We start from the raw sequence: 27,993 nt of genomic DNA on the forward strand, positions 1-27,993 counted from the left end.
TTTAACTACAGTTTCTTTTACTATGTGGTAGAATATTTTAGATTATAAGAAAATACTTTAAGACACCAGAAATGAACCTTTGCCACCATGTACAGATGTATCCTAGCTCCGGATGTAGATTCAGGCCTCCACTGCTCTACAACTTAACATCATGTAAGACTTTACTTGTTGTAAAGCACTGCTCTGACAAAATTTGTTCTGAAACAAATTGGGAGTTTCTTGGCCACAATAGCTAGCACAATCATTCTTCAGCCTTCTTGAGCACTGTAAAAAGAGTATGCATTATTCCATGATCCTGAGAGCTTTTATTGATGTGAAGCAACTATAAAATATAATAATTTATCACCTAGGCCACTATTCTGTAAGTAAACTAAACAACTGGCATTGGTGAACACAGTTGAAAAGATCTTTTATTATTTCAAAGGAGACTGCATAAGGAAATACTGTTGGTGAATCATATGTAACCTGTAATGAGTATTTCTTCTGCTCTTGTAAAATTAAAAATCAATACAACTTGCCTGCAAATTTCAACACAAGAAACATATGTGTCAGAGAGAACATATGCAAGCAGATCTTCAGGTGTAGCCCTGTTTTTGGTAATGTTGTCCATGTACAAAAAGGTACACCTTATCCACAGGATTGTAATAGGAAGAAGGTAGTAGAAAAGTCCCTAAGTATGAAATAAAGTGTTTTTAAGATAAATAGGACTAAAAAGAGAATGAAATCTGTTTATATTTAAGACTAGCTAAGTGTGTAAAAAAGCAGAGACTATACAGTTCTGTTTTCCTGCTACAGGGTGATAAAAATAAAAGGAACTTGGGCCTATTTCACACTTTATACCTATGGGTGCAGTGGCAGTGTTAAAAGGGCAAGAAGGGCAGAGACAGAACCGTAGCAGACACTCTTAGTCAAAAGTATAAAAATGGGTGTGCTAGGCACATGGTTAAATGAAACAAAATCCATGCAAAGTTGGAGTGTCCTACCTGTAGTATCTCCATCCTTATAACATCTACCTCTCTCATTATCACATATTTCCATCTACCATAACCTCTGTGTCCTGGTTTGGGCTGGGATAAAGTTAATTTTCTTCTTAGTAGCTGGTATAGGGCTGTGTTTTGGATTTAGGATGAGAATAATGTGGTAACACACTGAAGTTTTAGTTGTTGCTAAGCAGTGCCTACATTAGTCAAGGACTTTTCAGCTTCCCATGCTCTACCAGCTGCACAAGAAGCTGGGAGGGAGCACAGCCAGGACAGCTGACCCAGACTGGCCAAAGGGCTCTTCCATACCATATGGCATCATGCCCAGTATATAAACTGGGGGAGTTGGCCAGGGGGCAGCTATCGCTGCTCGGGGACGGGCTGGGCATCGGTCAGTGGGTGGTGAGCAATTGCATTGTGCAGCACTTGTTTTGCATATTCTTTTATCATTATTATCCTTATTTCCTCTTCCTCTGCTGTCCTATTAAACTGTCTTTATCTCAACCCATGGGTTTTACTTTTTTTTCCAATTCTCTCCCCCACCCCACTGGGAGGTGGAGGGTGAGCGAGTGGCTGCGTGGTGCTTAGTTGCCAACTGGGGTTAAAGCACACTCTGCTCACTACTTTCTTATCCCTTAATCTGCACGCTTTCACTTGCCAATATCCAAACCACGTGTTGTTTGTCTCAGAAATCATTCTTTATCCTTTATTTCCAAACCAGAAAACTATCGCTAAGGTTATTAATTTTCCTCTCCCCTCACTCCATTCTTTCCTGAGCAGCAATCTACATCACTACCTCTGCCACTTTGTCACAGGAGACACTAGGAACCCTAGAAGAAGACTAAGTTCCCATATGTGAGCTGAACTGTTTTGTAAAAACTCTTATCCCATGGTACCAGGGTGGAAGGCTGCACAAGAGAACACAAAATGGGCTGCATACATGAACCGCTCAGGAGGGCAAATGGCTGGTGGCAGAGAAGCAAGTCAGACCCCTCAGCTGCCCAGCCATTCTCCATAGCGGTAGCACAATGAAGATGGCCAAATAAAACGTCTCAGAGGTCTTATGAAGTGTTAAGAGATAATATTGTTTGGGGTTTCTTTAAGAAAGGATTTTATACCATAGTTTGCTAGGGTTGAGTGCATGCTTACCAACCAGAAAATGTTAAAATTGTTTAAGTCACAGTTTGAGTGTTATCTACTTAATTTTACATCATTACTTATGCTTTGTTCAGCATCAGCATTCAAAGACCCCTGTAAAGAAGAAAATCTAACACATCCAATAAAAACTTTGATGCACTTTTCCTTCAAGATTAAGTATTACAGAAAAAAACTCTTAATTTACCAAGTATGGTAATAGCTGAGTATGACTTAGTCTTTGTACTCCAACGCTAAAACACCTCCTGTACTGTAAAATTCTTGCTCTCTTTTCAAGCTCATTCTGAGGGCAGAAATTCTTGAGATCTTATAGAAACAAAAAATCCTACAGACTCACTGGGGAAGATGAACCTTAATTTAACAGATTTGCCTGGTAGACCCTTGTGTCTTATGAGATACTTTGACTGATCCCGAGATTCACGGTTTTCTCTCATGCGCAGGCTGTTTATCTATTCTGTGACACCTACTTTGTTTCAAACTGAGTGTGCTCACAAGGTGGGGGGGAGCAGTGGATACAAAGTCACGCAGAAGCTCAGCTGATCCTGCTGCGAGCAGGAGGTTGGACCAGATGACCTCCTGGGGTCCCTTCCAACCCGAATTTTTCTGTGATCCTATTATAAGGTAATAGGATCTTTCTTTGGCAATCCAAACAGCTCAACACGTGCATAGTAGGGAAAGAGTTGGAGACGTTGCATGTAATTTTCTTAGGAGTTTGATATTAAAGAACAAAACAAGCAAGCAACAAAACAACCCATCGATAGGATGTGGGTACGCAGACAGCCCTACGCTTGAGCTCTGAGAAAGTACGCCAGCCACATGAAAGTTGACTGAGTAGTTTTGAGCCGTGGGGTGGGAGCGGTTTTTTTGCCTTTCTTTTCGCGGGGGAAAAAAAATACTGCTGCCTGGTGAGTCTCAGGAGGGCAGAAAGCTCCGCTGCTGCCCCACGCCGCCTCCAGGCCCCCTCCCGAGGCGCCGATCGCCCCGCAGCCCACAGGCACCCAGCGCCGCGGGTGGGGGCTGGACCCCGCGGCCCCTTGACGGATCTCGGCAGGGAAGCGGCGGGCAGCGAGCACAAGGCAGGCGGGGGCGCCGGTAGCCGACGGGGACCGAGGCGGGCCCAGGCGGGGCCGTGACTGAGGAGAACGGGCTGCCGCTCCCCGCCACGCCTCAGGCGCCCCCCGCCTCGGGAGCCGCCCCTGCGGGCCCGGGGCGGCCGCGCCCGCCGACGGAACCTCCCGCACAGAACCGTTTAAATTCGAGCCCTCAGCGGTTTCCCCCGCGCCGCTGGCAGGTGTCCGGGTCTCGCGCGCGATGGCGTCACACAGACGCCACCGCCTCCTCCCGCGCCCGTTTTTAACCTCATTCACGCTGCGGCTTCGCTGCGCCCCCCTCCCGCCCCCGCCACCAACGGCTCGCTGATGCCGTGCGCACGCGCAGTCGCCCCGCCCCGCCCTTCCCGCTGTGCACGGGCTCGCCCCCTCCCCTCCCCTTCCCTCCGCGCCGCCGTGTGGGCGGTGCGCGCGACCGATCGCCTCCGGAGGGGCGGCGGCGCGGCGCGGCGCGGCGGGAGCAGCAGCCTCTCGGCCGGCGGCAGCGGCCCCGGTGCCCGGCCTCCGCCTCAGCCCCTCTGCCCTCTCCCTCTCCGCCTTCCCCTGGGGACGGCTTCAGGCCAGCCCCCTCCCCGGCGCCCCGTTCTCTTCCTCTCTGCCTGCTTGCGTGTGAGGTAAACTCGGCGTGCGGTGCCTACGCCGCTGTTGCGTTTCAGGTGAGGGAGGGGGAGAAGGAGAAAGAGAGCGGGGAGGCGCCCACTCCCCCTCCCTCCTCAGCGCCTCTCCGGCGGCCCCGGGCGCGAAACCCCGCCGCTCCCTTGCTTCTCTTCCCCCGGCGAAGTAAAACAGCCCCCTTCCCAAAATGGGCTGCACGCTGAGCGCCGAGGACAAGGCGGCGGTGGAGAGGAGCAAGATGATCGACAGGAACCTGCGGGAGGATGGCGAGAAAGCGGCCAGGGAGGTCAAGCTGCTCCTCTTAGGTAAGGGTCCCCCTGAAGTAACCCCGCCAGCGCCCTGAGGCGAGGCGCCCGCTCGCCTCCCAGCCCCGAGGTGAGGGCCGCTGTGCAGGCGAGGGCGGGGCAGGTGCCCGCCGAGCCGGCCGGCGGCTAATGTGGCCCCCGAGGGGGCCGAGGAGAGGGCCCCGCTTCCCGGGCGGGGCGGCAGAGGGAACGGCGCTCTGCCGTGGTGGCTGTGTGCTCAGGGCCCCTCCAAAGTTTTCGGGGTGAGGGGAGGCGCAACAGCCTGCTAACGCAGGTGGGCGCCTGGGCTTCTTTCGGGGTTAGGGGCAGGGCTGTGCTGGGGAAACGGCACGGCGTGGTTTGTGCCGGGGCCCTGGCTTCCACGTGAAGGGGATAACATCTCAAACTTTTAACGTGGATTCTGTCTACCTCTGCTCAGAGGAAGGATATTTTAGGTTGGAGGATGTTTGCTCTTAATGCCTCTTGTAGACCCGGACGCCTCCTAAACTGTTGCTGTAAGGGTAACGTGCACAAAGCATCAAAGGAACACAAGGCAAAGCACTGTCTAACTTTTTGCATTGTTTAATTTTTGTGGAAGTTGCTTGTGTTGCTGGAATTTTACAACGGGAAGTACAACCTTGATGGGGGTTCTAAGTCTATAACACAGTGACTCATATAATATGCTATCATGCGTTCTTGAGTTTTGCTCACAAGTACTGGAAGCTAGCTTTTTTGTATATTTTAAGTGATGTGCTTGCATGTACAGATAAGTAAAATAAGATTATTTTTAAAAATTACTATACAAGAAAAAAGGAAGCGAGTGTTTTAATTAAATATACCTTTGTGCAGGACTAAAACTACTGTGCAACGTGCGGACAGCTGAATGGTGTGAGATTTTCATTGTATTAATGTTGCAGGGAGTTTTGCAGTATATGTCGTATAGTTAAACCAGACTGGATCCTTCTAATCCGGAGTTAAAAAGCTGTTGAGTTGCAGCTTTCCTCGTGCTGCCCTTCCCCTCCCAGAGCTACAATTTCAGGCAAACTTTTTAAAGGACTGACCAATTTCTCACACCCCTCGACACTGATTTTGCCAGATTCCTGGCTGTAGTTGCTCTATTCACTACAAACATTGTAGTAGACCTCTTAAATAACTTTTCTGTTGCTAAATTCTAAAATAGCTCCAGAAAGGTACAGGAAACTGAAGCACTTTCATGCGTAGATGAAGAGGTGAAACAAACCTAGTATGAGAAAAACAAATGTCCTAAAATGTGTTTATGGATTTAGAATTTCGCTTGTGAGAGAAAAAATTAAAGCCTTTATTCTTGGTTTGTTTTCCAGAAATTGTTAGGCTTTTGGTTGGTACTGTGCCTAGTCCCGTACACCTTTGGAATCCTCAGATTGTTGCATGGAAAGGTTGTTCTGTATGTGATCGATAGCAGTACTGCAGAAGATGTTACCATCTTTTTTGAAGGTGGAGAAGTAATGCTTTATACGTCTTCTGACAAGGCATTTAAAATGACTTTTCAGTATTTTGCTGTTCTGTGTGGAACTTTTAGCACATGTAGTTTGGTAGTTGCCTTCATATCTTTCATCATATTCTGTGGATATGGATAAAATCCACACCTACAGAAAGATGCTTTAAACTTGAGAATGAATGTTGTCACTATTTTCAGTTGTTTAATGCTCTTATGTATAAAGTCCTGTGTTATGAGCTTTTATTTTTAAATTTTATAAATTCTATGTTTCTAATACAGAAAAGCTTTTGAGGTAGGTATGTTCTTTTGCTAGAATCTCGTGAAATCTTAGGATACGGAACAAATGCTCAAATACATGTGTTTTCTTATAGTGTTCTGAGCAGTAGCTCAGTTGGTTTAATATTTCCCCCTCCCCTATTAAAAAGAGGTGTGAAAACTAGCAGGCAAACTTCATTTAGGACCTGGGTTTGAATCATTATTTAAACAAAAATTACCTAAATGTTTACTGCACTCAGAAAGAGGTTTTGTATATACACTCATGGATACATTTGGTATTTCACGTCTTGGAATGAAAGTTTTTTTTGTTACTTTTCCTTGCAACTGTGTCGGATGTCTTAAATGTTATGCAAATGCTTTATCTGATGGCAAAACTATTTAAAGTTACTTCCACTATAGTCACTTTCTTCTCACTGCTCACTTTCCCAATTGCTTGTTCAGCCCATATGTCATAGTTTATCATCTACTCGGTTGTACTCCTACATCTATTTATGGGCTTGTTCTGTTAAAAACATACTGAAATAAAAGGAAAAGTACAAATTGTGGTCTGCTGCCAGGAAAATACAATGTGTGAGGCATCTAAAATATCTTGCTTATGTAGACAAAGAGCATGTAGCTGTATACCTATTGACCCACTGAGACAGATTGATTCCAGCATCTATAAAAACTATGTTTTTGTCTGTTGACTAGAGAATCCTACTGAAGCTTGAGCTAGAATGCTCAGTTGAGGGAAGATGTGTTTATAAAATCGGTCTATTTCTAGCCTTAAAATTTAATTTAGTCCATTATATGCTTTTCTAAAGGTTTTTCTAAAACAGGAAATTGCAGTGATTTAATTAAAAGAGATAGATGACATAGCTGTACCTAAACCATGACTTTGTGAACAGTATCACTGATCCATGTTAGATTTATATTTTGTTGTCCTGTCTCTAGGAAGAAGCAGACATATTTAAGCTGTGCAAAATTTGGCCTGGATTATCTAGCTTCTTTCATCATATCTGTAAATTGGTGCATCATTTTGTACAAATTTGACTGCAGATCATTTGGAATAAAAATACTGGATTCTGAACATTATTCATGTATAACAGTATTTTAGCCTTGTAATTCTATCCACTTCAATGTGCTATCCCAACAGCATGAGAACCTCTTCTGGAAAATTTCTGAGAGCTATCCTCATTATTAGAAGTAAGCTGAATTTGAGCATATATATAATTTGTAAGCCAAATAGAAAATGCTGGTTTATCCATGAAATTTGGTGATTTTCTTTTTTAAATCATGAAATAAATGAGCTTCTTTCATTTAAAATTGTTTTCAATCAATGTGTGACAAAGAAATACTTAAATTTCATGGGAACTCAATAAAAAATACAAGTGCAGTCTAGTACATTGTCCAACACTAAAAATTTGACATACAGAAGTACTCTTCTGTAAGCACTTCAATATGTGTCAAGTTGACAGTTCCTAAACTTGTTTCCTAATTGTTTGAAGTAATATTTTGTTTTATTGTTTTTTGTTGTTGTTTCTTATAGATAAGCTCATATACATAGTGTGAGCAAGATTTTTGAAAAGCAATGTGTATTTTGGCTGGCTTCCAAGTAGAGAAAGCAGTAGACCCAAGGTGTTTTTCTTTTTCACGGTTCCTCATCTTAAATTTTGGTGTTAAACAAATAAAAATTCTGGTGATGCTTGCAGAACGAGCGTAATTCTACTCATGGTGGGAGACGGTGGTTCTCTGTGACCAGTCTGTGTGCTGCATTAATATACATGTGATCCAGATCAGGTGTGGATTTGCAAGTACATTTCTGTTAAATTAGCTAAAGCACATAAGACTGAATTTATGCCAACTACAGGAGAACAGGCAGTACCTCATTTAGTAGAAAGCCTTCTGGTATGAGGTTAACTCATCAGGTTTTATGAATACATTCAAACTGGCAGCATGAGTTTATAGGATTAGCGCTTTGTCTTGTGGATTATCACATTCTTCGCCTAATATAGCAAATTCACTGTTCTGGTTCTTAGTATATTGAATGAAAAAGGCAATAGATAGGTCTTAAACATTCTTTAGGAGTAGATCCTGGGATCCAGGAGGTCACAGACCATATATTTGACAACTGTAGTTATCTATCTACTTTCTGGATAATCATGTTTGCAGATTTAATTTCAATGGATACCTTTATGCTCACAGAATCATGGAATCATTTAGGTTGGAAAGGACCTTTAAGATCATCAAGTCCAACTGTTAACCTAGCACTGCCAAGTCCACCACTAAACCATGGCCCTAAGCACCACATCTACACATCTTTTAAATACCTCCAGGGATGGGGACTCAACCACTTCCCTGGGCAGCCTGTTCCAGTACTTGACAAGTTTTTTGGTGAAGAAATTTTTCCTAATATCCAACCTAAATCTCCCCTGGTGCAACTTGAGGCCATTTCCTCTTGTCCTATCACTTGTTACTTGGCAGAAGAGACTGATGCCTGCCTTGCTACAACCTCCTTTCAGGTAGTTGTAGAGAGCAATAAGGTCTCCCCTCAGCCTCCTCTTCTCCAGACTAAACAACCCCAGCCCCCTCAGCCGCTCCTCATAAGACTTGTGCTCCAGACCCTTCACCAGCTTCGTTGCCCTTCTTTGGACATGCTCCAGCACCTCGATGTCCTTCTTCTAGTGAGGGGTCCAAAACTTAACACAGGATTCGAGGTGCGGCCTCACCAGTGCCGAGTACAGGGGGACAATCTCTTCCCTGGTCCTGCTGGCCGCGCTATTTCTGATGCAAGCCAGGATGCTGTTGGCCTTCTTGGCCACCTGGGCACACTGCTGGCTCATATTCAGCTGGCTGTTGACCAGCACCCCCAGGTCCTTTTCCACGAGGCATCTCTCCAGCCACTCCTCCCCAAGCCTGTAGCGTTGCATGTTGGGACCCAAGTGCCGGACCCGGCACTGAGCCTTGTTGAACCTCATGCTCATGACCAACAGACCCACTTTTCCATTCCTGAATAGATCCTTGTGATTCGTACTGGGACATTGGTATGTCATGTTCTTAAAGATACCTGTTTTTTAACTTAAGACAGGGTACTGCTCTTAATCTTTTACATTGCAGTTCTTGTTCCCTAAGGCAGTAACTAAAACAGTTCTATTCAGTTGTTCTTCTAAATCTTCACATCTCAGGCATCTTTTATGGCTGCTTTTCTTTTGTTACAGACTAGCATCTTTCTGTCTTCTCACTCAACTGACTCCCACTGCATACTCATCTTCTCAACTGCATGATCCTCACAGTCCTTGGCAATACCTGCCTTCCTCCAGACCTGACTGCACATTGGACTAAAAAAATATGTATATATGCTGTTTGTACCATTATTTCTCTTGCCTTTTCTCCAGAGTATTCTCTTTCTCCACCCTTGCAGACAAAAGACTTTAGAAGTCTGAACTTATGGGAGCTCTCAAAAGAGCCTTATTTTCACAAACAAGTATTGCACGTTTCGGAGATGTTGACCTCATCTTTATAAGTTATGCCAGCCTAGTCTAAAACATTTCTGACAAAATATTTCCTGTCTCACCTTCAGGTACAACTATCTATAGGTATTTACAAAGTTCACCTCTTATTTAAAAGCTGTTTTGTGGTTTGGGTTTGTTTTTTTTTTTTTTGCTTGTTGATCTTGTCTGTCTGCCCTGCCTCCCCCTGCCCTGACTTTTTGCCTGTCTGCTTAGATTTAGCGGGAGTTCTGAACTAGGAGCTTTCTTGCATTTTAATGCGGTACAGTTGGACTCTGGCAATCAGGATGTTATTTATGTGGACGTTTATATTGGACTCTGTAGTTAAGTCAATGAAGTCCTCAAGCCTTTGTACTAAATATAACAATAATTTCAAAGAACAAAGTCAAAATTACTAGATTCCCATAGTGTAATAATCCCCCTTGCTTTTGTGAATGGAGGCTTATGGATGTACAGAAAACACAGCCATTCAGTTAAGGTTGTGTTTGTATAATTGCAATTTGTGTTCTTTTATGCTTGTCTCTTTCTATTTGAATGTTGGTGTAAAAATTTACAACATAATATTGGTCTTCAATGTGTATATAGACTTCTTCACTACAATACAAATTAGTGATTTCAGGTCATCTGTTGCATTATTATTTGAAATCTTCATTTTGGAAGTTTCTTTATAAAATCACCCTTTATGATAGTATCATGATTTTAATTCTTTAACATTCTTAGGAAAAAAATTACGTCAGCGCATGTTGTTTTAGAAAGGACTAAAGAGAAACTGTATGTTTTGTACCATGTCATGATACCAGTAATGGTGACTTTGCTTTTTTGTCTCCTGATTAAAAAGTGTAGTTATGGATATATCTAAAAATTACTTTAACTTATCTTTTGCATCAGGCACTAAGGCTTTTAAAAAATATTTTATTTTAAGAGTTAGCAAATATTTTAAGCTTAAAAAATTATTTTCCTTCAAGTTGTCTTTTAAAAACAATGTAATGCTTCTCCCCCCCCCCCTACCCCCCCCCCCCCCCCCCCGTTAGAGACCAAAAAAGCTCTGGTAAGGTACTTTGGTAAGGTACTTTTTGGTGAGCCGTTCACTCCTAGCAACAGTGGTGCCTCAAGACTACACGTAAGTTCTATAATACACTGACTTAATTAGTTTCTTCCTACTTTTTCTGGCAGGACAATTTATTGTGTCATCATTGTATTGGTATGACAGCTTACTTCAGTCCTATAGATCATATTACTGAAATGATAATGTATTTAAGCTAACCTCCTTTTGTGAAGTTATTTTAAATCACTTAAGAACTAAAGTTTACAGTATAGCTTCTTGCATAGTTGTGAATTGGCACAAATTGAACTTGGGCTTTGTGCTATAAAGAGTTAGGCTGTGCTGATTTATGTAATCTTATTGCCAAAGTGGATTGTTCTTTTGCTGCCACATTTTACCCTTTAGTTGTTTTGGTCCTCTGAGAATGAAGAATTGAGTAGCCGCAGATCCTAAAGTCTGGCTAAATATTTTGAAACCAAGCCATGAGTCCAGCTTCAGAGGGCATGAAATTCTCAAGTCAGTTTTGCTGCTGAGCTTGATGGATGTCTGCAGTGTTTCTTGTAATATTCTATCTGGCAAAGGTCAACGTAGAAAACTGGAAGTAGAAAAGAGATATTTAAGATGTTCTGTTAAGTGTGAAGTTTTTCTGCCATGGAAATGCTGAAATAAAGATCTGAACTGACTTGATAATTAGCTATTAAAATGCTCTTTCCCCAAGATGTGTATAGGAGACCCTGTATTGATGAAAACTTGCTATTCTGAGGTTGAGTCTTAGTCATTGTCCAGCTTTACTGAGGTCAGCTGTTCTATTTATTGCCCTTGTTTGCTCAGTGTCCTACTGTTACCTCAGGCTTTGTGTAAATTACTGTTTTGTTATTTTGTAAATGGAACTTAGTTAGCTTCACCTGAGAGATTCTGTATCCAAAAAGTATTTAAGTTGGTAAGGTACATAGAGAGCAGCTGGAAAAATCAGAACTTTGAACTTGTGAGAGCAAGAAGTTTTGAGTGCACTATTTGGAAGAATGCAGAGATTTTGAAGTGGCTCGACTTAGTGACATTTCTGAGTGGAAGGATAATTAAGATATTTAAGTTTATTTTTGTCTCAATCGTCTAATAAACTGCTGAGGCACTTTCGTGTACTAGGAACGTATGCTTTTGCAAGAAGATTTGAACTTATCACTTCTTAAAGCTAAACATACTTTGTTTTCCTTGTCCATTGAGTAGGAGCAGATAAGACAAAATAAGATTTCTTAATGAGAATCAGGGTGGGAAATGAAGGAATGATATGATGTCACAGACTAATTATCCGTGTTTGTGACTGCTCATAGCTGTAAGAAGTGTTAGAGTTGGGGATTTGGAAGATGTTTCCCATCATCATGGCTTTGCCCTTGGAATTTGCAAAGCTGTGGAGCCAGCTTCAAAATCTCTGGAATTATCTATAGCTTGAATATGTAACAGGAGGTAAACTATCATGTATCTTTTTATGCTGTCCCAGTAAAATGGCCTAAAAATCACCTAGTGTCACCGATACCCATGTGCATTATTCCTTGATTTGAAAGAATGTTCAGATCAAATTTTGACTTTCCATTTCATTTTGATTTAATTGATGGCTAGCTCCTTCCTTGAAAACCATATTTCTGTGTAATTTTTAAAATTTTTTCTTGATACCATTCTTTCAGGATCCCAACTGATATGGGTAATCAACATAGAGCATTTAAGAACCAAATCTTTAAATATGAGATTTGTTGTTAAACATATGATAGACACACAAATTGCTTTCCTGTCCTGGCTTTGGTAATTGAAGGGTCATTGAAGCTCTGAAGAACACAACTTCTTGTATGTTTACGTATCAACTTAATAAATCCAGTAGCAGTGTTGACATACATCTGTATTTTTTATATGGGCACTATGTATTTATATTTAGAGATGCATGTAAACTGCAATATTATATGTACCTATATAAATTGATATTGAAATTAGAAAATACTTTTTGTAAAGCTACTTATTTAAAGGAATCAACACTATTTGAATATACAGTGCTTCAGTTTATGAAATAAACTGTACCTCATTACATTTTCATATATGCTTTTTAGAAATGTAGTATTGCATTTGAAGTGTGTAATATACTTAGCAAAGGTACCTGATTAAATCTTTAGTGAAATATAACAGTATCTAGGCAACCAGAATGGACAGGAAGTCTTTACAATCATTGCTCGAAACAGATTGCTTTTAAAGAAGAAATCAATGTACTGTAATGAAAATTCCCGTTGAAACTGTGAAACAGGTTTATAATTCTTAATATCTTCTAGAATTTAATATGGTCTGTTTCTTGAAATGAAAATACTGTTGGAATCAAATAGCTACCTGTATCACATCTTCCATTTGCAAAGTTGATAAAATAATTTCTTGCATACAACTATATGTTGGTTTTTTACATGGATGTAGCTATTGTAGTTGTTTGGCTCATAATATGAGTTGTTACCCATCATGATCATAAGGACGTTCTGAATCTCTGGGGTTTTTTTAATAGTTTCCAGTAAAACTCAAGAGGTTCTTGCCTACTTTCTAAATTCGTATCAGAATGCTGGAAATAAGCAGTGCATGTTGTCTAATAAGCAGTTGAGCCATTCTAGCAGCTCTGTGTTGCTAAAAAGGAGAGTGCTCTTGCAGCATCTGGCTGAATGGTTTTGCCCTCTCCCTGGCACTTTTAAATGCTTAATTCAGTTTTGTGCTGGTTTAATAGTTAAATTGGCTGTCCTGTTTGGACTCTAGTTTGCTGCTAGAGTGGTCAGTTTAACTGGTATTTCATAATGGTCTGGTGAGGACCTGAATAAAAGCATGATGAGGAGCACAGATACATGCCTTATGCAGATGGAGTACTGGAAATACATGGCAGCAGGTGGAGGGGAAAATGGGTGCAGAATAGGATTCTTTCAATTTCTGCATTTCTCTGTCACAGTTTACTGTAGAATCGGATTAGGAGTAACATGAAATTGTGCTCACCTGCAAGGTTCAGTTGATAGACATGTTAAGTGGGTTTTGAATAGAGTTTATTTTAAAACCTCGTTGCTGGAATAGGAGATAGTGCCAGTCTTTCTCAAGGTGTGTGTTGATTAGGGCACTTGATTGAAAAATGGAGGTAGGAGTTTGTTTTTGTTCCAGATCCAAGGAGTCTCAGACTTAGGTTTCCTTACGCTATTCTAACTTATAGGTCATAGGCTTGACTCGGAAGAACCCTCTTCTGCCTAGCACTTTGTGAGGAATGCAAGATGGTAGTGGACAAGCAGCATAACTGCCAGCTCAGTGTCCAAACAGTAGAGAGGAGGATGGAGACATTAGTCTCCAGTTAAAACAGTAAAGTTGTACTAATATTAGAATACAGTGTGAATGTCGTATTGGAATGCAATTTTAAAACTTGCTATGACTGGAGGTAAATGTCTTGCAATAACAAAATTGGGAGTAAACAAGACAATTGTCTTGAGTATTTATAGATTTTATTTAATGAAATGTTATTTTGAATGTTTGTTGATTTCGGAATCTACCAGTGATGTACTGCACAAAGGTGGACTGAAAATAAGCTGCTAAGTCTCATTTAAGTATTGTCTGTGTTCTTGATGCAAGAAATATTTCTTGAAGTGTTTTGAAATTGGATTTCTCAGCTGTATGCAGATTCAGTTACTGATCCTTAATAAATCTGGTAAACTCTTAGCAAACCCATTATATGCTTTCTAAAGCTCTTAAAGACACTGACAGGGATCCCTTCTAATATGCTTTAGTGCCTCAGTGTTTGCTAGCAAAGGCTGTAATTTAATTCCTAGATGAGAGACTACTTAGGTTATTTTCTGTGCCTGCTGTTCTGGAACATAGGACCTTTTGGGGTTGGGTTAGATTAGATCAGGCTTTGACAACGTACTTGTTTGAAGCCTAACAAGCTGCTGTTTATGTAGGTATCTATCTTATTCCTTGCTTCTGGGCTTGTTGGGTGCAACTGCCTGTTTGAATGGGTTGAATTTTTATGTACTTCAAAGCTTTCTCAGTTTGAGACCAGTTAAATACAAAGTCTGTTTAAACAACAACAACAAGCCAGATTTTTGTTTTAGTACTGTTAACCACAAATAATATTCTGTGTGTAGGTAGCTTTGTGTGTATGTAACAAAAGAATATGGTTGAGTATACACTTGAATTTTCTTTCCTGGTTCAAATACCAATAAGAGTTCTGAAAATGTTTGCTTTTGAAAAAGATCAGTCAGGATAGCTAGATCTCTTCATTTAACGTTTCAATCTGTGTCAGTTTGTAAGTCCTTACAATTTTTTGGTGGAGGTGGAGACCTTTTCATAGTGAATTTAGGTCAACTATCAATATGCTTATTCTACTTACTTTTGTGGATCTTAGTCCTCAAGCTACAGGATGAAAAACATTGTTAAGTTAGGCGTGAGTGAAGACTGAGAATTTATGTGAACTAAAGTTTATTGCACTACTTTTACAATAATGGGCTAACTTTTAGTATAACTGCATTTGGCCTGGTATAAACGTTGACAGTACCCACTTATCACATTTGCAAATAATGTAGCTTGGTGTTACATGACAAGTAGAGCTTTGAATAAAATCAGTTGAGATTTACATGAGTTCTTTTTCCTATTTTGAATAGGAACGCATACACTTTGCTTTCTGATTTTCCCACCTCCTTGTACAGTTACATAGTAACATGAGGTAGCAGGGACTGTCGGATCTGTCACAATTGTAGATAATACAACAGTAGTGTTGTTCTGAATTGCCAGTGGAGCCTGAGATGAAAATATGCTGTGATTTCCAAGTTCTTTTGTTGTATCTCTCCGCCAGAATAACCTGCATAAAGTATGCCTCTATTGCAGTGGGGAATTGTTTGTAAAGTATCTTTGATTGTGATTAATGATAGTCTGCTTAGTAGTAGAAGTTCTCCCTGGTATCTCAGTCACTGAACCTACCATCTTTACACACCATATTTATAGCTCAGTGAACAGTAAAAGGCCATGAAGGCCAACCACACTGTCAAGAAAAATGTCAGGGCACTCTGGATTTCTAGAAGTCTGTTAGATATATATTTGGATGTCTGGATGAGGCATGCTGTACTCTGCTGGCAGAAATTGCCAGTAACTGTCTTGGTAAACATTGTAAGAGCAAAGGAGGTGGTCGTCTCTGTTGGAGCCCTCAGCGTTTATCTTGTGTAGTGTGGTCATATCCAACATCCACTCAAACTCGTGTTCCAGAAGGTCTTTAATCATGTTCTTCCATACCATGATTTCAAATTATGTAGTGATTGTTTCTGAGCATACTACTATGTATGGAAGAAGATAACCACTTTAGATTTTTTTTCTTTTTTCAAGTAACAAATTTAAATCTTATTTTAATTTTGAAGAGAACATCAGTTATTTGCTATTAGTGAAGTTCCATTAGAAACACTAACAAGTTTCTGCACTTTGAATTTTGAGGAGATTCTCAAATCTTTTAGAGGATAGTAGTGTGGAGGCTGGCCTTTGATACATTTAAGTCTGAATCTGAATTCTCCCAGTGCCAGGAGGCACACAAGGAGCGAACATCGTTCTTCCACTTCGATTGGTCCGCTGCTGCGTGCTCTGGAGTCAAGGGCCACAGCGCAGTCTTCCGTCGGTTTCCCCCTCAGGACACGACTGATCCAGCTCCATCTCCTCCTCCTCACTTCGTTACCGATTTTCTCCATCCCCGCCATTTCTGATGCTCGTCGTTTCTGCAACTTCTTTTTTTCTTTTTTTTTTTTTTTTTTTTTCCCCCGGGAGGAGGTAGTTGGCCTCCTGCCCAACCCCCATGACTTGGAGAGCCAGTGGTTTTTCTGTCAGGGTGGCCTTCCCTTAGGCTGCGTTGGTTCGCGGCACCTTCTTCAATTTTATCTGGTGCACCCTCCAGAGAGGGATCCCCTATCCACCACCCAGGGGACGCGCCTTCTAGCCGTGCAGCCCCAGCCGAAGGATACATTTAAGTAGTCAACTGATAATCTCACCAAGCTGCTGTCAGCATTGACATGTTAGATAAACCTGGAGCCACAAATGTCTTAGCCGCGGGTGGTGTGGCATATAGTTGTCAGGCAGCAAGCATGACTACTGTGTGATCTTCATCTCTAAATGTGCATCCATTCCCTTATTTAATTTCTGGCTTAAGAGGTTTATTTTCAAACCTTTGAGTCTCAGCTTGTCATGGTCCTACGGGGTTTGGCACCTCACACGAAGGAAGCTATGCCTATATCTTAATTGAAGAAAATGCTTCAGATTTTAAAATACAATGGCACTGTCCCTCTGTAAGGCAATGATACTGTTTTTTAAGAGATCTGTTGTACGTCCTCAACAGATACATCTTTTTAAAGTAGATTCAATTCCAAGGTACCATATTTCCTTTTGAATGCTTCACAGAGTTTCTGAAACTTGGGATTGTACTGGTGCTCTCCTTTATAGTGAGAGAATGAGTCCACAATATGGTTATGGTATAAGTGATGCACATAATGATAAAAGGGTTCCTACTGTATAGCAGTAGCTGTACAGCCAGTCATTTGAAACAGTTGAGGAATATAAATATAAGAACCATTTTGAAGAGCTAGGTATAATTTGCATTCAAAAGCTGCATGCATTCAAGTATGTTGTACATAAAATTGCACATAAAAATTTTCTGCTAAGGTGTCTGCTTATCACATGCATCAAATTCTAAGCAAAAAGAAGATTTCATAAAACCTTTGTCATAAAAAATATTAAGCACTAATAGAAAATTTGAAATAGCTGGAAACTCAATTCATATTCTAAAGATGAAGTTGTGAATAAAAGTTACCTGCAGGTTTGCAAATTGGAGTGTGTGCTCTGCTCATTTCACCATAAGCTTTATTTTTTAGAATTCATTGAGTTCCAGAGGTTATATTGAATATAAACCCATGCTTTTTCTTTGTTGTTTCAATATTAAACTAATTAATACAGTCTTTATCACTTGCTTATGTGTTTACTATAGTAATAGCCTAGGTATCTAAGAAACTTAAAGCAGTTTATTGGAGGTCTAGGCCTGAATAAACACACAGGATGCTAATGTAAGTTAATATGCGATTGCTTCTTGAGGTAACGTTTTATATTAACGGTTTTCTTAAATGATGTTTTATGTATAATATATTGACTATTTTGTTGTGTACTATTGATTTCAAGCATCTACTAAGAGCAATACCAGAGACCTAGGAAAGAAATAATTAGTTGTAATTAATTCTTGATTTGTTAGGGAATTTACAAAAGCGACAGTGGCTTATAGGTTTTAATGGTGCTTCTTCTGTAGAACTAAGCCAGCATGCAGCTACTGAAACCTTGAGAATTATGTCAGATCTTCTGTCTGAGTCAGTGTCATAATTTTAGAATCTGTCACTCCTGTGGTTTCAACCAGTGATGTAATCTGGGATTCACACTCTATTACTACATGGCTAAGTTACTGAAATATTTTCTTCCAGATATTATTCACACAGCTTCTTTCTTAACTCATTCAAAGTTTCCTGGCACGTTCAAATTCCAGTAGCTACAGAAATTCCAAGACTAATGCCACCTTGTAAGTAATGAGTATTGTGAACCTTTGGTTGACTATATGAAAAGAGTTGGGAAGGGGAAAAGGAACATAAACTCTGTCAGTGGCAGCAGCCACCCCAAAATTAGAAGAATACAAGATGGTGGTAGATAAGAAGCATAACTGCTGGGTGGCTTCCAAAAGGGGGAGTAGGGGCACAAGAAAAAAAAAAAATAAAAAATTGCAGGGAGATAGAGCGGTGTGGGTGCTGGCGTCAGACGATGTTTCATTTAGTTGTCAACCTGTCTAGTGGATGTGTAGCAACAAGTTTCCACTGTTTGTGGGTTTCTTGTACTAGCATTGATGTATTTTGAATATAGTAACAATGATTAGCAGCTTGAATTCTAATTTAAGTCTCATGTCTGGTAATATGTCATGAGGTGATAAATTTAAGAGATTATACTTCCAAGCTATCTGCTTGCCATGTGCTTTTGCAAGACATTACTGGCCCTGTAGCAGAAAGTAGAAATCACTGGGCATTTAGCTTGTGCTGTGACCAGTGGCAGCTGAGGAACAGGCACCATTCATCTTGTGCCTTCTACTGTGAAATACTAACATCTGACAGAAGGAAAGTTGTGGGGAGAGGACCTTACGGTAGGTGAATCCAACAATTTACTAGTCAGTGTGTTTTATTTTAAATTTTGCATATGTCTCTATGTTTAAGTTAATCTGGTGCAAGTCTCCTGTTTTACAGTCTGAAAAGCTGACAAGCATCTGTTGAAGGTTTTATATTAGTTACTGTTGTCCATACTTGAACTCTCTTCTGGCAACATACAAGACTATTCTACTTGTTTGTGGGTTCTGTTCCTTTGTACAATTTAGTTCGTGGTTCAAAGCCAGCCCTATTCTACTCATCAGTTTTTATCTAATTCTTCTCTTAAACTAGGGTTTTTTTCCCTAAAATTTACTCTACAATTTTTTCTGTGTTAGTGTTGTGAGGAGTATATTTGTGCTATTAAGACTTGTTGTACTTGACAGTTGGTTTCCTCCAAAGAGGGATACTGTGAGCTTGAAGTTTGCATTGCTTTTTATTTTGGTATTTGATTAGTTTCTTCAGTAAGCAATTAGCAAATGCTTAACAAGTGAGAAATGTTACTATTAAGATCTCAGCACTTCCAAACACCAGTTTCTGTGCCTGGGTGCATAAAACATTTGTTCCAGAAATTTGTAGTTCTGGAACGCCTGCCTTGTAGGCAGGGTGTAGGATAATAAATCACAAGGCACTATGAGTAGTTTAAAGCAACATTTTTGCTGATCTGTTATTTTTAATCATTATAAAATACTTATTTCAATTCTTTTTAAACACAGACCTGCTCCATTTGGAAAGTAAAAGAATATTGAGTCTGTCTAAAGTTGTTTGCTACAATTTCATAGTAGTGGGTCATAGAATCATTTAGGTTGGAAAAGACCCTTAAGATCATCAAGTCCAACCAAGTCTGTCTTTTTAATATCTTTTAGTAAGTTCTTGTGTAACTGGCCAAATAGCAGCTTGGAGAATCAAATATTGCTTTAGCTGCTTCTTAAATTTATTTGAGCTTTGGTAGCCCTACTCAGTTCCTTCAGAGCACTATACATAAGGTTGATCTGTTAAATGTTTTTTTGGTTGGTTTTTGGAACGTGAAGATGCTTTGATTTTTCTCGCTATTTCCAAAGTCGAAAGTTGGCTTTGAAAGAAAAAATATAATACAAATTTAGCCCTTCTTATTTAGCTGAGCTTCAGATTGACTGTGCCATGGATGGTGCAGCGGGGTTGGTCATAGGCCTGGGTTTATGTGCTAGGTATGAATTCACTGAGTGCTATCATAACTCATGGTGGATCCAGGTAAACAGTTGCTTTGAGTAGCATCAATACTAGCTGTGGAAGTATTGACATGTGAACTAGACTTTGAGGCAGAAGACCCTTCAGATTGTAATAGAATCTATGGGGAAAAACGTGGTTTTGCTGTTTCCTGTGTTAAATTGTGCTGATTAAGTTGGACATGCTTTGCTTCCACACTTAGTCTGTATAATGAAGTATAAGGACCTACCTGCTTTCTGGCAAGTAGGTGTAATAAGAGTATTAGCTGAAGTTGTATTCCTACTGAACTATGTGAATAAAAGTTTTAAAATTCTATGCTTTAAATTGGATTTTCATAGGATGTGTTGCCCTCTTTTTTTTTTTTTTTTTGTGAGGAGCACACGAAGGAAAAAACTCATCAGTTATTAAAACTTCCTTTTGTCAAAGTGATGACCTAACAGTTAGCTTAGACTTTCATTTAAAACTAAGCAAACAAAAGATGTCCACCATTCTTTCAAATTCAGAAATGATACACTGCTGTTTTTCTAGTCTGAGCAGAACTGCCATGTCTTTTTATTACTATTTTTATGTTATACATAAATAATAACTGAGACAATAAAACTGTTCAAATTATTGGCAACAGTGAAGCTGAAATCAAGTATCACACTTAAGTAGTAGGCAATAAATAGCATCCTTTACTAGATGATTAAGGAATATACAATCAAGTCTGTCTAAATTTGGGTAGGGTTTGGTTGTGACACTACAGCTAGCTCTGACATTTTATATGCAGCTGTCACATGAAATATTTAATACTGCTTGCTCCTGTCTAAAAGTTTCTAAAACAGATTTAGTTCTCATTTTGCTGTATGGACAACTTATTCGCACTGAGATAAAGGAGGAAATTTTACAAATGCATCCATCAGAAAACCTGGCTGAGCTCTGCATTCAGGAGTGCAAAAATAATGAATCTCCTTTCAGTATGGGACAGTGAGTAAGGTGTAATTTTCTTACATACTTTGCAAAGATTATTAGGCAAGCTGCAGGCATTTTAGCATGCAGTTAAAGAAAAAGCCGAAACCAAACACAACTGTTTCTATTTTCCATTAAATAAAATAGGGGAATGCATCTTCCAGGAACTCACTGTTGATGTTAGGTACTCTGTAATAAATTACTTAATTTTTTTTCATATGTATGATGTGTGTTTGTGGTTATGTTGCTGAGAGGGCTTTTATGAGAATACGAGGTATTTGGTACATGTGAATTTTAACACCATAGAGGAACACACGTATCTGACTCAGGAAAAACTGAGTAGAAAGTGTATTACAAAATAATTAAATTTTGATACTGTGGCTAGCCCTGACACTGACCTGCTCGATTAGTCAAATGTGACAAATTTTTTACAGAAAGAGCACTTCACAAGGTTATGTAAATTAAATGCTGTAGTAATATTTCTTAATATCTCCAAGATTGCTGTTGAATGCAGGGGTATATACTTTCTTCAAATTGTTTGAATAAAAATATTAACCCAAAAGCACATTATAGTAATTTCATTAATAAAGCTAATCTTTAAACTTTTGTCACTTATTTGTGCTTAAGTGCATAATTAGGTATTTACAGATTAAGTGCTAATTTGGTTTATAAATGCTTCAGGTGTCACACTAACAAATTACTTTTGTACTGATGTCTCTGTTTTCTGTTTATATTAATATACTGATATTGAACTTCCATGGCAGCTCAGAGTCTGAGAATTATTGCTACTCTATAAAGAAACTTGCAGATTTATAAAAAATAAGTCTTTTACTTGGATATTAGCTAAAGATGGCATTAAGCAATCTTAGATTGATGTTGACAGGCATACTCTGTTCCTTAGCTACTTAATTCTGCAGCACGCTAGCTCCTGGTGGTGCTAACACTCATTCTACTGTGTGTTGGAGGAAGGGAAGTCTAGCGACCTCAGTAGGCATGCTGGGGAGGAGGTGGGACAACTTTTGGCAGCCAGTCTTAAATTGGCTTGACCCTGTCATGAAGCTACGTATTTGGTTCAATAGGAGGGATATCCCAAAGGCATCACTATACAGTAGTCAAAGTATAAAAATATTCTGTTATACTGACATTAAATAATATTTTAAATTGAAAGAAACCTCTAAAGGTCATCTAGCTCAACCCTTGGCTCAAAGCCAGGCTAACATCAAAATAGATAAGGTTGCTCAGAGCGTTGTCTAGTTGAATCTTGAAGATCTCCAAGGCTGAGTTTCTACTTCCTCTATGTGCAATTGGTTCCAGTGCTTAACCTCTTCCATGGGGATAGGTTCCTTGCCCCATCTTATATCTCTGTGAAACTGCCTGTACTGCAGCTTCTTGATTGCCTCACATCTTTTTGTTGTGTACCTCTGAGAAGTTTGCTTCTGTCTTCAGCTGTCTTAAGTAGGTTTCATGGAGAGGACAGCAATTAGACACACATCCCACCTCACCACCCCCTTGGCCCCCAGTAGTCTTTCCAGGATTAAAAAGCCCAGTTCCACTTAGCTTTTCCTTGTATGCCATGTGCACCAGCCCACTAATCAACTAAGTGATCTTCTACTGGTTTTTGTGTAGTTTATCAGTATCTCATTTTCTGGGCACTGAGGGAGGCAACAGTACACAGTGCTCAGAGGCAGTGTCATGAATGCTGACTGCTGGGAGTAACAGCTTCTTTTGACTTGACTGCAGTTTTTCCAGTGCAGCAGTGGTAGCTGTTGGCCAGGGTCAACCCAAACACCCACACAGCTGCTTGATCACTGTCATCTCCCTCGGCAGATGTTTGGCCACATCCTGGAAAGGAGGACCTGAGCATGCATAATGGTTGTGTGGGAAGAATCATAGAATCATTTAAGGTCATCGAGTCCAACCGTTAACCTAGCACTGCCAAGTCCACCACTAAACCATGTCCTCGAGCACCATGTCTACCCGTCTTTTAAATACCTCCAGGGATGGGGACTCCACCACTTCTCTGGGCAGCCTGGTCCAGTGCCTGACTACCCTTTTGGTGACTAAATTTTTCCTAATATCCAATCTAAACGTCCCCTGGCGCAACTTGAGGCCATTTCCTCTTGCCCTATCACTTGTTACTTGGCAGAAGAGACCAAGCCCCACCTTGCTACAACCTCCTTTCAGGTAGTTGTAGAGAGCAATAAGGTCTCCCCTTAGCCTCCTTTTCTCTAGGCTAAACAACCCCAGTTTTCTCAGCTGCTCCTCATAAGACTTGTGCTCTAGACCCTTCACCATGAACTGTGTTCCAAAGGTTATGACAAAGAAAGGTTAAGACAAACACCATAGCCACAAACGTCCACCCTTCCTCCTTCTTTCCTGAGCTTTTACAGCTGAGCATGGCATCATATGATATGGAATATCCCTCTGGTCAACTTGGATCAGTTGTCCTAGCTATGTCCTTTCTCAACCTCTTGTCCACTCCCAGCTTACTCGCTAGGTGTGGGGACAGGGTGGAAAAGAGAAAAAGCCTTGATGCAGTGCATGCACTTTTCAGCAATAGCAAAAACACTGCTGTGTTATCTTCAGTGATTTAGCCGCAAATCCAAAGCACAGAACCATATGGGCTGCTATGAAGAAAGTTAGCTCTATCCCAGCCAGACCCATTGCAGCAGCCTGGTATCTGGTTGACCTTCGTCACCACAAGGGCCACTGCTGACTCTTCAGGTTGTTGATCCCCACAGTTGCTTTCTGCAAGGTTGTTCCGTAACCTGTTAGTCCCAAGTCTTTGTTGTTGCATGGGTTATTCTGTGCCACTTGCAGCACTTCACATTTGTCTCTGTTCACTGTCGTGACATTCCTGTCAGAGCAGTTCTCTAGCTTGTTGAGAACCCTCTGAGTAGCACCTCTCTTCTCCAACACGGTGACCACTTTGTGGCCTCTCAGGCTGATGTCAGCTGCAGATTTGATGTGGGTGCATTCCGTCCTGGCTTTCAGGTCATTGATGAAGATGTTAAACTGTACTAGCCCAGTATCATCTCCTGAAGAATTGCCTCTTCTAACTGGCTTCCAGTTAGATTTTAAACTGTTGACCACAAGTCCGGCTGTCTAGGCAGATTTTCAGGCACCTTGAAGTTGATATTTATCCAATTTGGTGCAAGGATGCTATGGGAGGTGGCATTGGAAACCTTATTAGAGTCAAAGTGAATGACATCCATTGGTGTCCTTCATCCCCAAAACCAGCTGTTTCCTCACGAAAAGTTATCAAGTTAGGTGCAGTTTGCACTTTGTAAATCCATGCTGGCAATTCCCAGTCACCTTCTTTTCATATGCGTGCCTGGAAATGACTTCCAGGAGTATTTGCTGTATAGTTAGTCTGAGGATCAAGGTGAGGCTCACTGTCTCACAATGCCTCAGATTCCCCTCCTTGCCCTTTTTTGAAGATGAATAAATACAGCCTTTATCAGTGGCTTCCCATGGTCACAGTGACCTCCTCTAACGAAGAGAGTTTTCTTTGGTTCTATTGGAATTGGACAATTGCTGATGTTTGCATTAGAAACACTTGTAGATTGTGTGAAGATTATACTCGCTTCTGCAAAACCATATTGAGAAAGAGGAAATGTAAGAAGGAGAATTCAGCACAAGTCACAGACAAACCAGGAGTGTGCTGTCTAAAGGGATTAGATCACAGCTCTAAGAGTTCCATAATTTTTTCAGAGAAAGAAGCAGACTAAAGAAAGGGGTGGTAAGGTAAACTAAGGTTGTTGACACAGCAAAAACTGCATTTTTTTTTTTCCCTCCTGTCTGCTGACAGCAGTACTAATTGTTTTTGTAAGCTTTATATTTTAAAATAGCATGCTTTTTTTTTTTTAATTCGTTAAGCATTGAGAATGGTATCAGCATGGCTGGCAAACCTCATGCAGTCTGTTCCAACAAAAAGTAATCTAACTGTTGGTTTATTCTTGCAATGGCCAAAAGGTGGTTGCAAGGACTAGAACCCTGAAGAGTTTGAAGATGGTCATTTGCATCACTGAACACCATTAATACTGTGTGAAGAACTTATAAAGGAGTTTTTTGGTTAGGTGTTGATTAAAAAGGCAGTTAGAGGAACTGAGCTTCAGTCCCCTTTGAAGTTGAACAACTGATCATCTGTTTGCATTAGAAACACCAGCAGACTGTGTAAAGATTATGCTCACTTCTGTAAAAAGAGAAGCAAAGACTTTTTAGAGCTGAACGATTTGTTCTTAAAATGTCTTGATCTTGAAAATTCCAGCTCAAGACAATTACATTTTGATATTAAAAAATAATTTGTAACAAATGTACTTTTAACTATTGAAGGTTTTTATATTTGTTACATATTTGAAGTGTAGAAGCTAAATGTCTTTTCAAAGATTAATAGAAGTCTACTCTAATGAATTTTCATACATTTATTTTTCAGGAGCTGGTGAATCAGGGAAAAGCACAATTGTCAAACAAATGAAGTAAGTATAGTGAAACAATATGACAGAGAAATATTTTTTTATTTGAATAGAGAATTTATTTTTTTTTCCTTCCATAGGATTATACATGAAGCTGGTTATTCAGAAGAAGAATGTAAACAGTACAAAGCTGTTGTCTACAGTAACACCATTCAGTCCATTATTGCTATCATTAGAGCAATGGGGAGGTTGAAGATAGACTTTGGTGATCCAACCAGGGCTGTGAGTATTGAAGTACACACACAGAAAGACAGCTGAAATATCTATTAATTCTCAATTTTTGTCCGTTACTATTTCCTGAAAAAATCTCTTAATATCCAAAACTCTTCTTTGTAGGATACAAAGTTTGATTGAAAACTAAATGTCATTGGTCTTTACATGGCAAGGTGACCTAGAGAGTAATCAGAGGGAACTAAACATCTGAGTCTTAGGGAGTTTTTGAAAAACATTAAACTATGCAGTCATGTCTCTTCTTTTGTATGGACTTGTGGGCTGTTGTGTTCTGTAAGTCATTAAGTTAGACATCTTCACATTCCTTAAAAAATGGAACACAGCTTAAATAGGTAGGCATCTAGCTACTGTTGCACTTCTCTATTAGGTCATTGGCACAGCGGTGCCTAAAACATTTCCAGCCTCTGGACTGATTTCATGTATTGAAATAAGTATGTAAGGTAGTCAGAGGGATATTTTGTCATAATTAAGTTCTTTCCATCATGTTAAGGTTGAATTACAGTTTGGGGGGTGTGTGTGTGTGTGTCTTCAAAAATAAGAAACAGTATGTAAATTCTTCATTCATGACAAAGTCTTGTGTTCAAGATCTTATTACTTAAAAAGCAATTTATAAGTATTAGAGAGTATACCTTCAGTGACCTTGTGAAATGCATTATGTATGGTTGTCATAAGGAAGACAAATGTTCATAAGATTACATAAAGTGGGTCATAAAGTTGTATTTGAAGTCTAAATCTGATTGGCAGTCATGAATTATTAGTTAATTTTCATTTTGCTCTTTGATAGTCATTATTTTATGTACATATGTTAATTCTACCTGAAACTTCTTCAGTTGTAAGCATAGGTAGTAAAAGCTCATTTTCATTGGTTATTCCTTTCTGTGTTCTTATGTTTGCTGTTGTCTTCTCTTAAGACCAAAGTTTTCCAGGGCAGCAACAGTATGTTGTTGCATGTTAGTTCAGTATTTGTGCAATGGAGTCCTCTCTGGAGTCTGGCAGTTAATGTTGGAAAGAGGCAGATGGTAGACACATGTTACTAAATACATAGTAAGAGAAAACGGAGGAGGAGTACATTTAGGTGTTAGCAGATAAAATGACTAACAAGAAGATTTTGAGGGCTATTTTATATATGATATCAATTTGAAGTCATCTGAGTTTCTTAGCTTCAGAGAGCTATATAAATGATGAGGCAAACTTTTGTGAGGGATAATCTTAAAATAGCTGTCCATCCCTTTGCACTTAGGCAGGTCTTTGTGGTCCAAGTTATTTTTTCAGAGCAACACTGCTATGGAACATCAGTACTAGATTTTTGCCAATTGTAAAGTCAGAAATTGAAAAAGGAATTCAGAGCTTGTGTTATACATCAGTCTCACTTTAAAAACAAAAGTATGGTTACTCCTTGATTATAACCTTTTTAATTTTATTCTATTTCGTTGTAATTTTGTTGGGTTTTGGGGAAAAAAAAAAAAGCTCAAAAATTGTAACTCCTGATCAAAACTGTTACATTCCGACTCTTCCTTAAATTTCTGAGGGGAATTTCTGAGGGTTTTACTCTAAATGGGATAAGTTTGTTTGGAAAATCATATATTTCTGTCATAAGACTAATGGTAAAGCAGTGAGTTGATTGTTTTCTTTTTTAAAGCTATTGAATCAAGGGAGCACAGATTACACCAGCAGCTTCAGTAATGGTCAGTCTCAAGACTGGTGTGTCTTCCTTTGTCCTACAGGATGTTTCAGTACTAAAGTAGAAACTATGTTTTGAGAGACATTTAGTGAATATGCTTTAAAGGACTATGGACCACTTTCTGAATGTGAGATTTGTTGTAATTAGCTAGAGGGATGGTTAAATTAGTTTCTTTACATTATCTCATATATGAAATCTGGTGTAAAAATAGTGACACCTAGAGAGGAAGCTGACTCATTCCAGTAAAATTAAAGGAAAATATCTAGCATTGGTTAATAATGAAAATAGGACTTGATCATTGCATACTACCTCACTTGTGGTATCTGTAGTACTTGCCATCCTTAGAAAAGGGAGTATGAGGGTAACAGAGACCACTTTTAATGTTTGGGCTTTTAAAAAGCTAAAATTGAATCTCTTGTTCCACCTCCCCTTTCCCTTCTCCCCCATTAGAACCTGTAGGGATTAGAGCTATTTGAAACAGTAAATTTTGTATGTTTGAAAGTCAGACCATGTTAGGTATAAAATGGCGTGGTCATTTATGACAAAATTGATTGTCAGTTTCTAAGCTGTTTCCATCATGTGTCTTAATGTATTGGCCTTTCTTCAAGATCTGCTGCTTCTATGAGTTGTGGGTCCTTGACATTTGCATCCACAAACAATATTCAAGACCAGAATTATCATTCAGATTTCTTTTATGCAGGCATATTGCTAAAACTACAGTTCGTGGGATCTGACTATCCAATCCTTTGATCTTTACTGATCTGTTTTTTTAATGTAATTATTAGCGCATTGAAATTTTACTAGATGTCCACAGTTTATCCTGTGTATGTACAGTAATCG

General features: G+C 39.7%; 1 protein-coding gene across 2 annotated transcripts in view; it reads left to right on the forward strand.

Annotated features, from left to right (window-relative positions):
- Nucleotides 1-3,663: 3,663 nt before the first annotated feature.
- The window catches only part of GNAI1 (G protein subunit alpha i1), a 38,315-nt gene continuing 13,985 nt past the window's right edge, over nucleotides 3,664-27,993 (forward strand). For both annotated transcript variants that reach the window (XM_082309546.1, XM_082309547.1), the window contains exons 1-3: nucleotides 3,664-4,164; nucleotides 25,202-25,244; nucleotides 25,322-25,463. In XM_082309546.1, the coding sequence (XP_082165672.1) occupies nucleotides 4,047-4,164; nucleotides 25,202-25,244; nucleotides 25,322-25,463 (303 nt within the window). In that variant the 5' untranslated portion in view covers nucleotides 3,664-4,046. The remainder of the gene's footprint in view (nucleotides 4,165-25,201; nucleotides 25,245-25,321; nucleotides 25,464-27,993) is intronic.

Source organism: Platalea leucorodia (genome assembly GCF_965183815.1).
Source record: "Platalea leucorodia genome assembly, chromosome: 4".
Lineage (NCBI taxonomy): Eukaryota > Metazoa > Chordata > Aves > Pelecaniformes > Threskiornithidae > Platalea > Platalea leucorodia.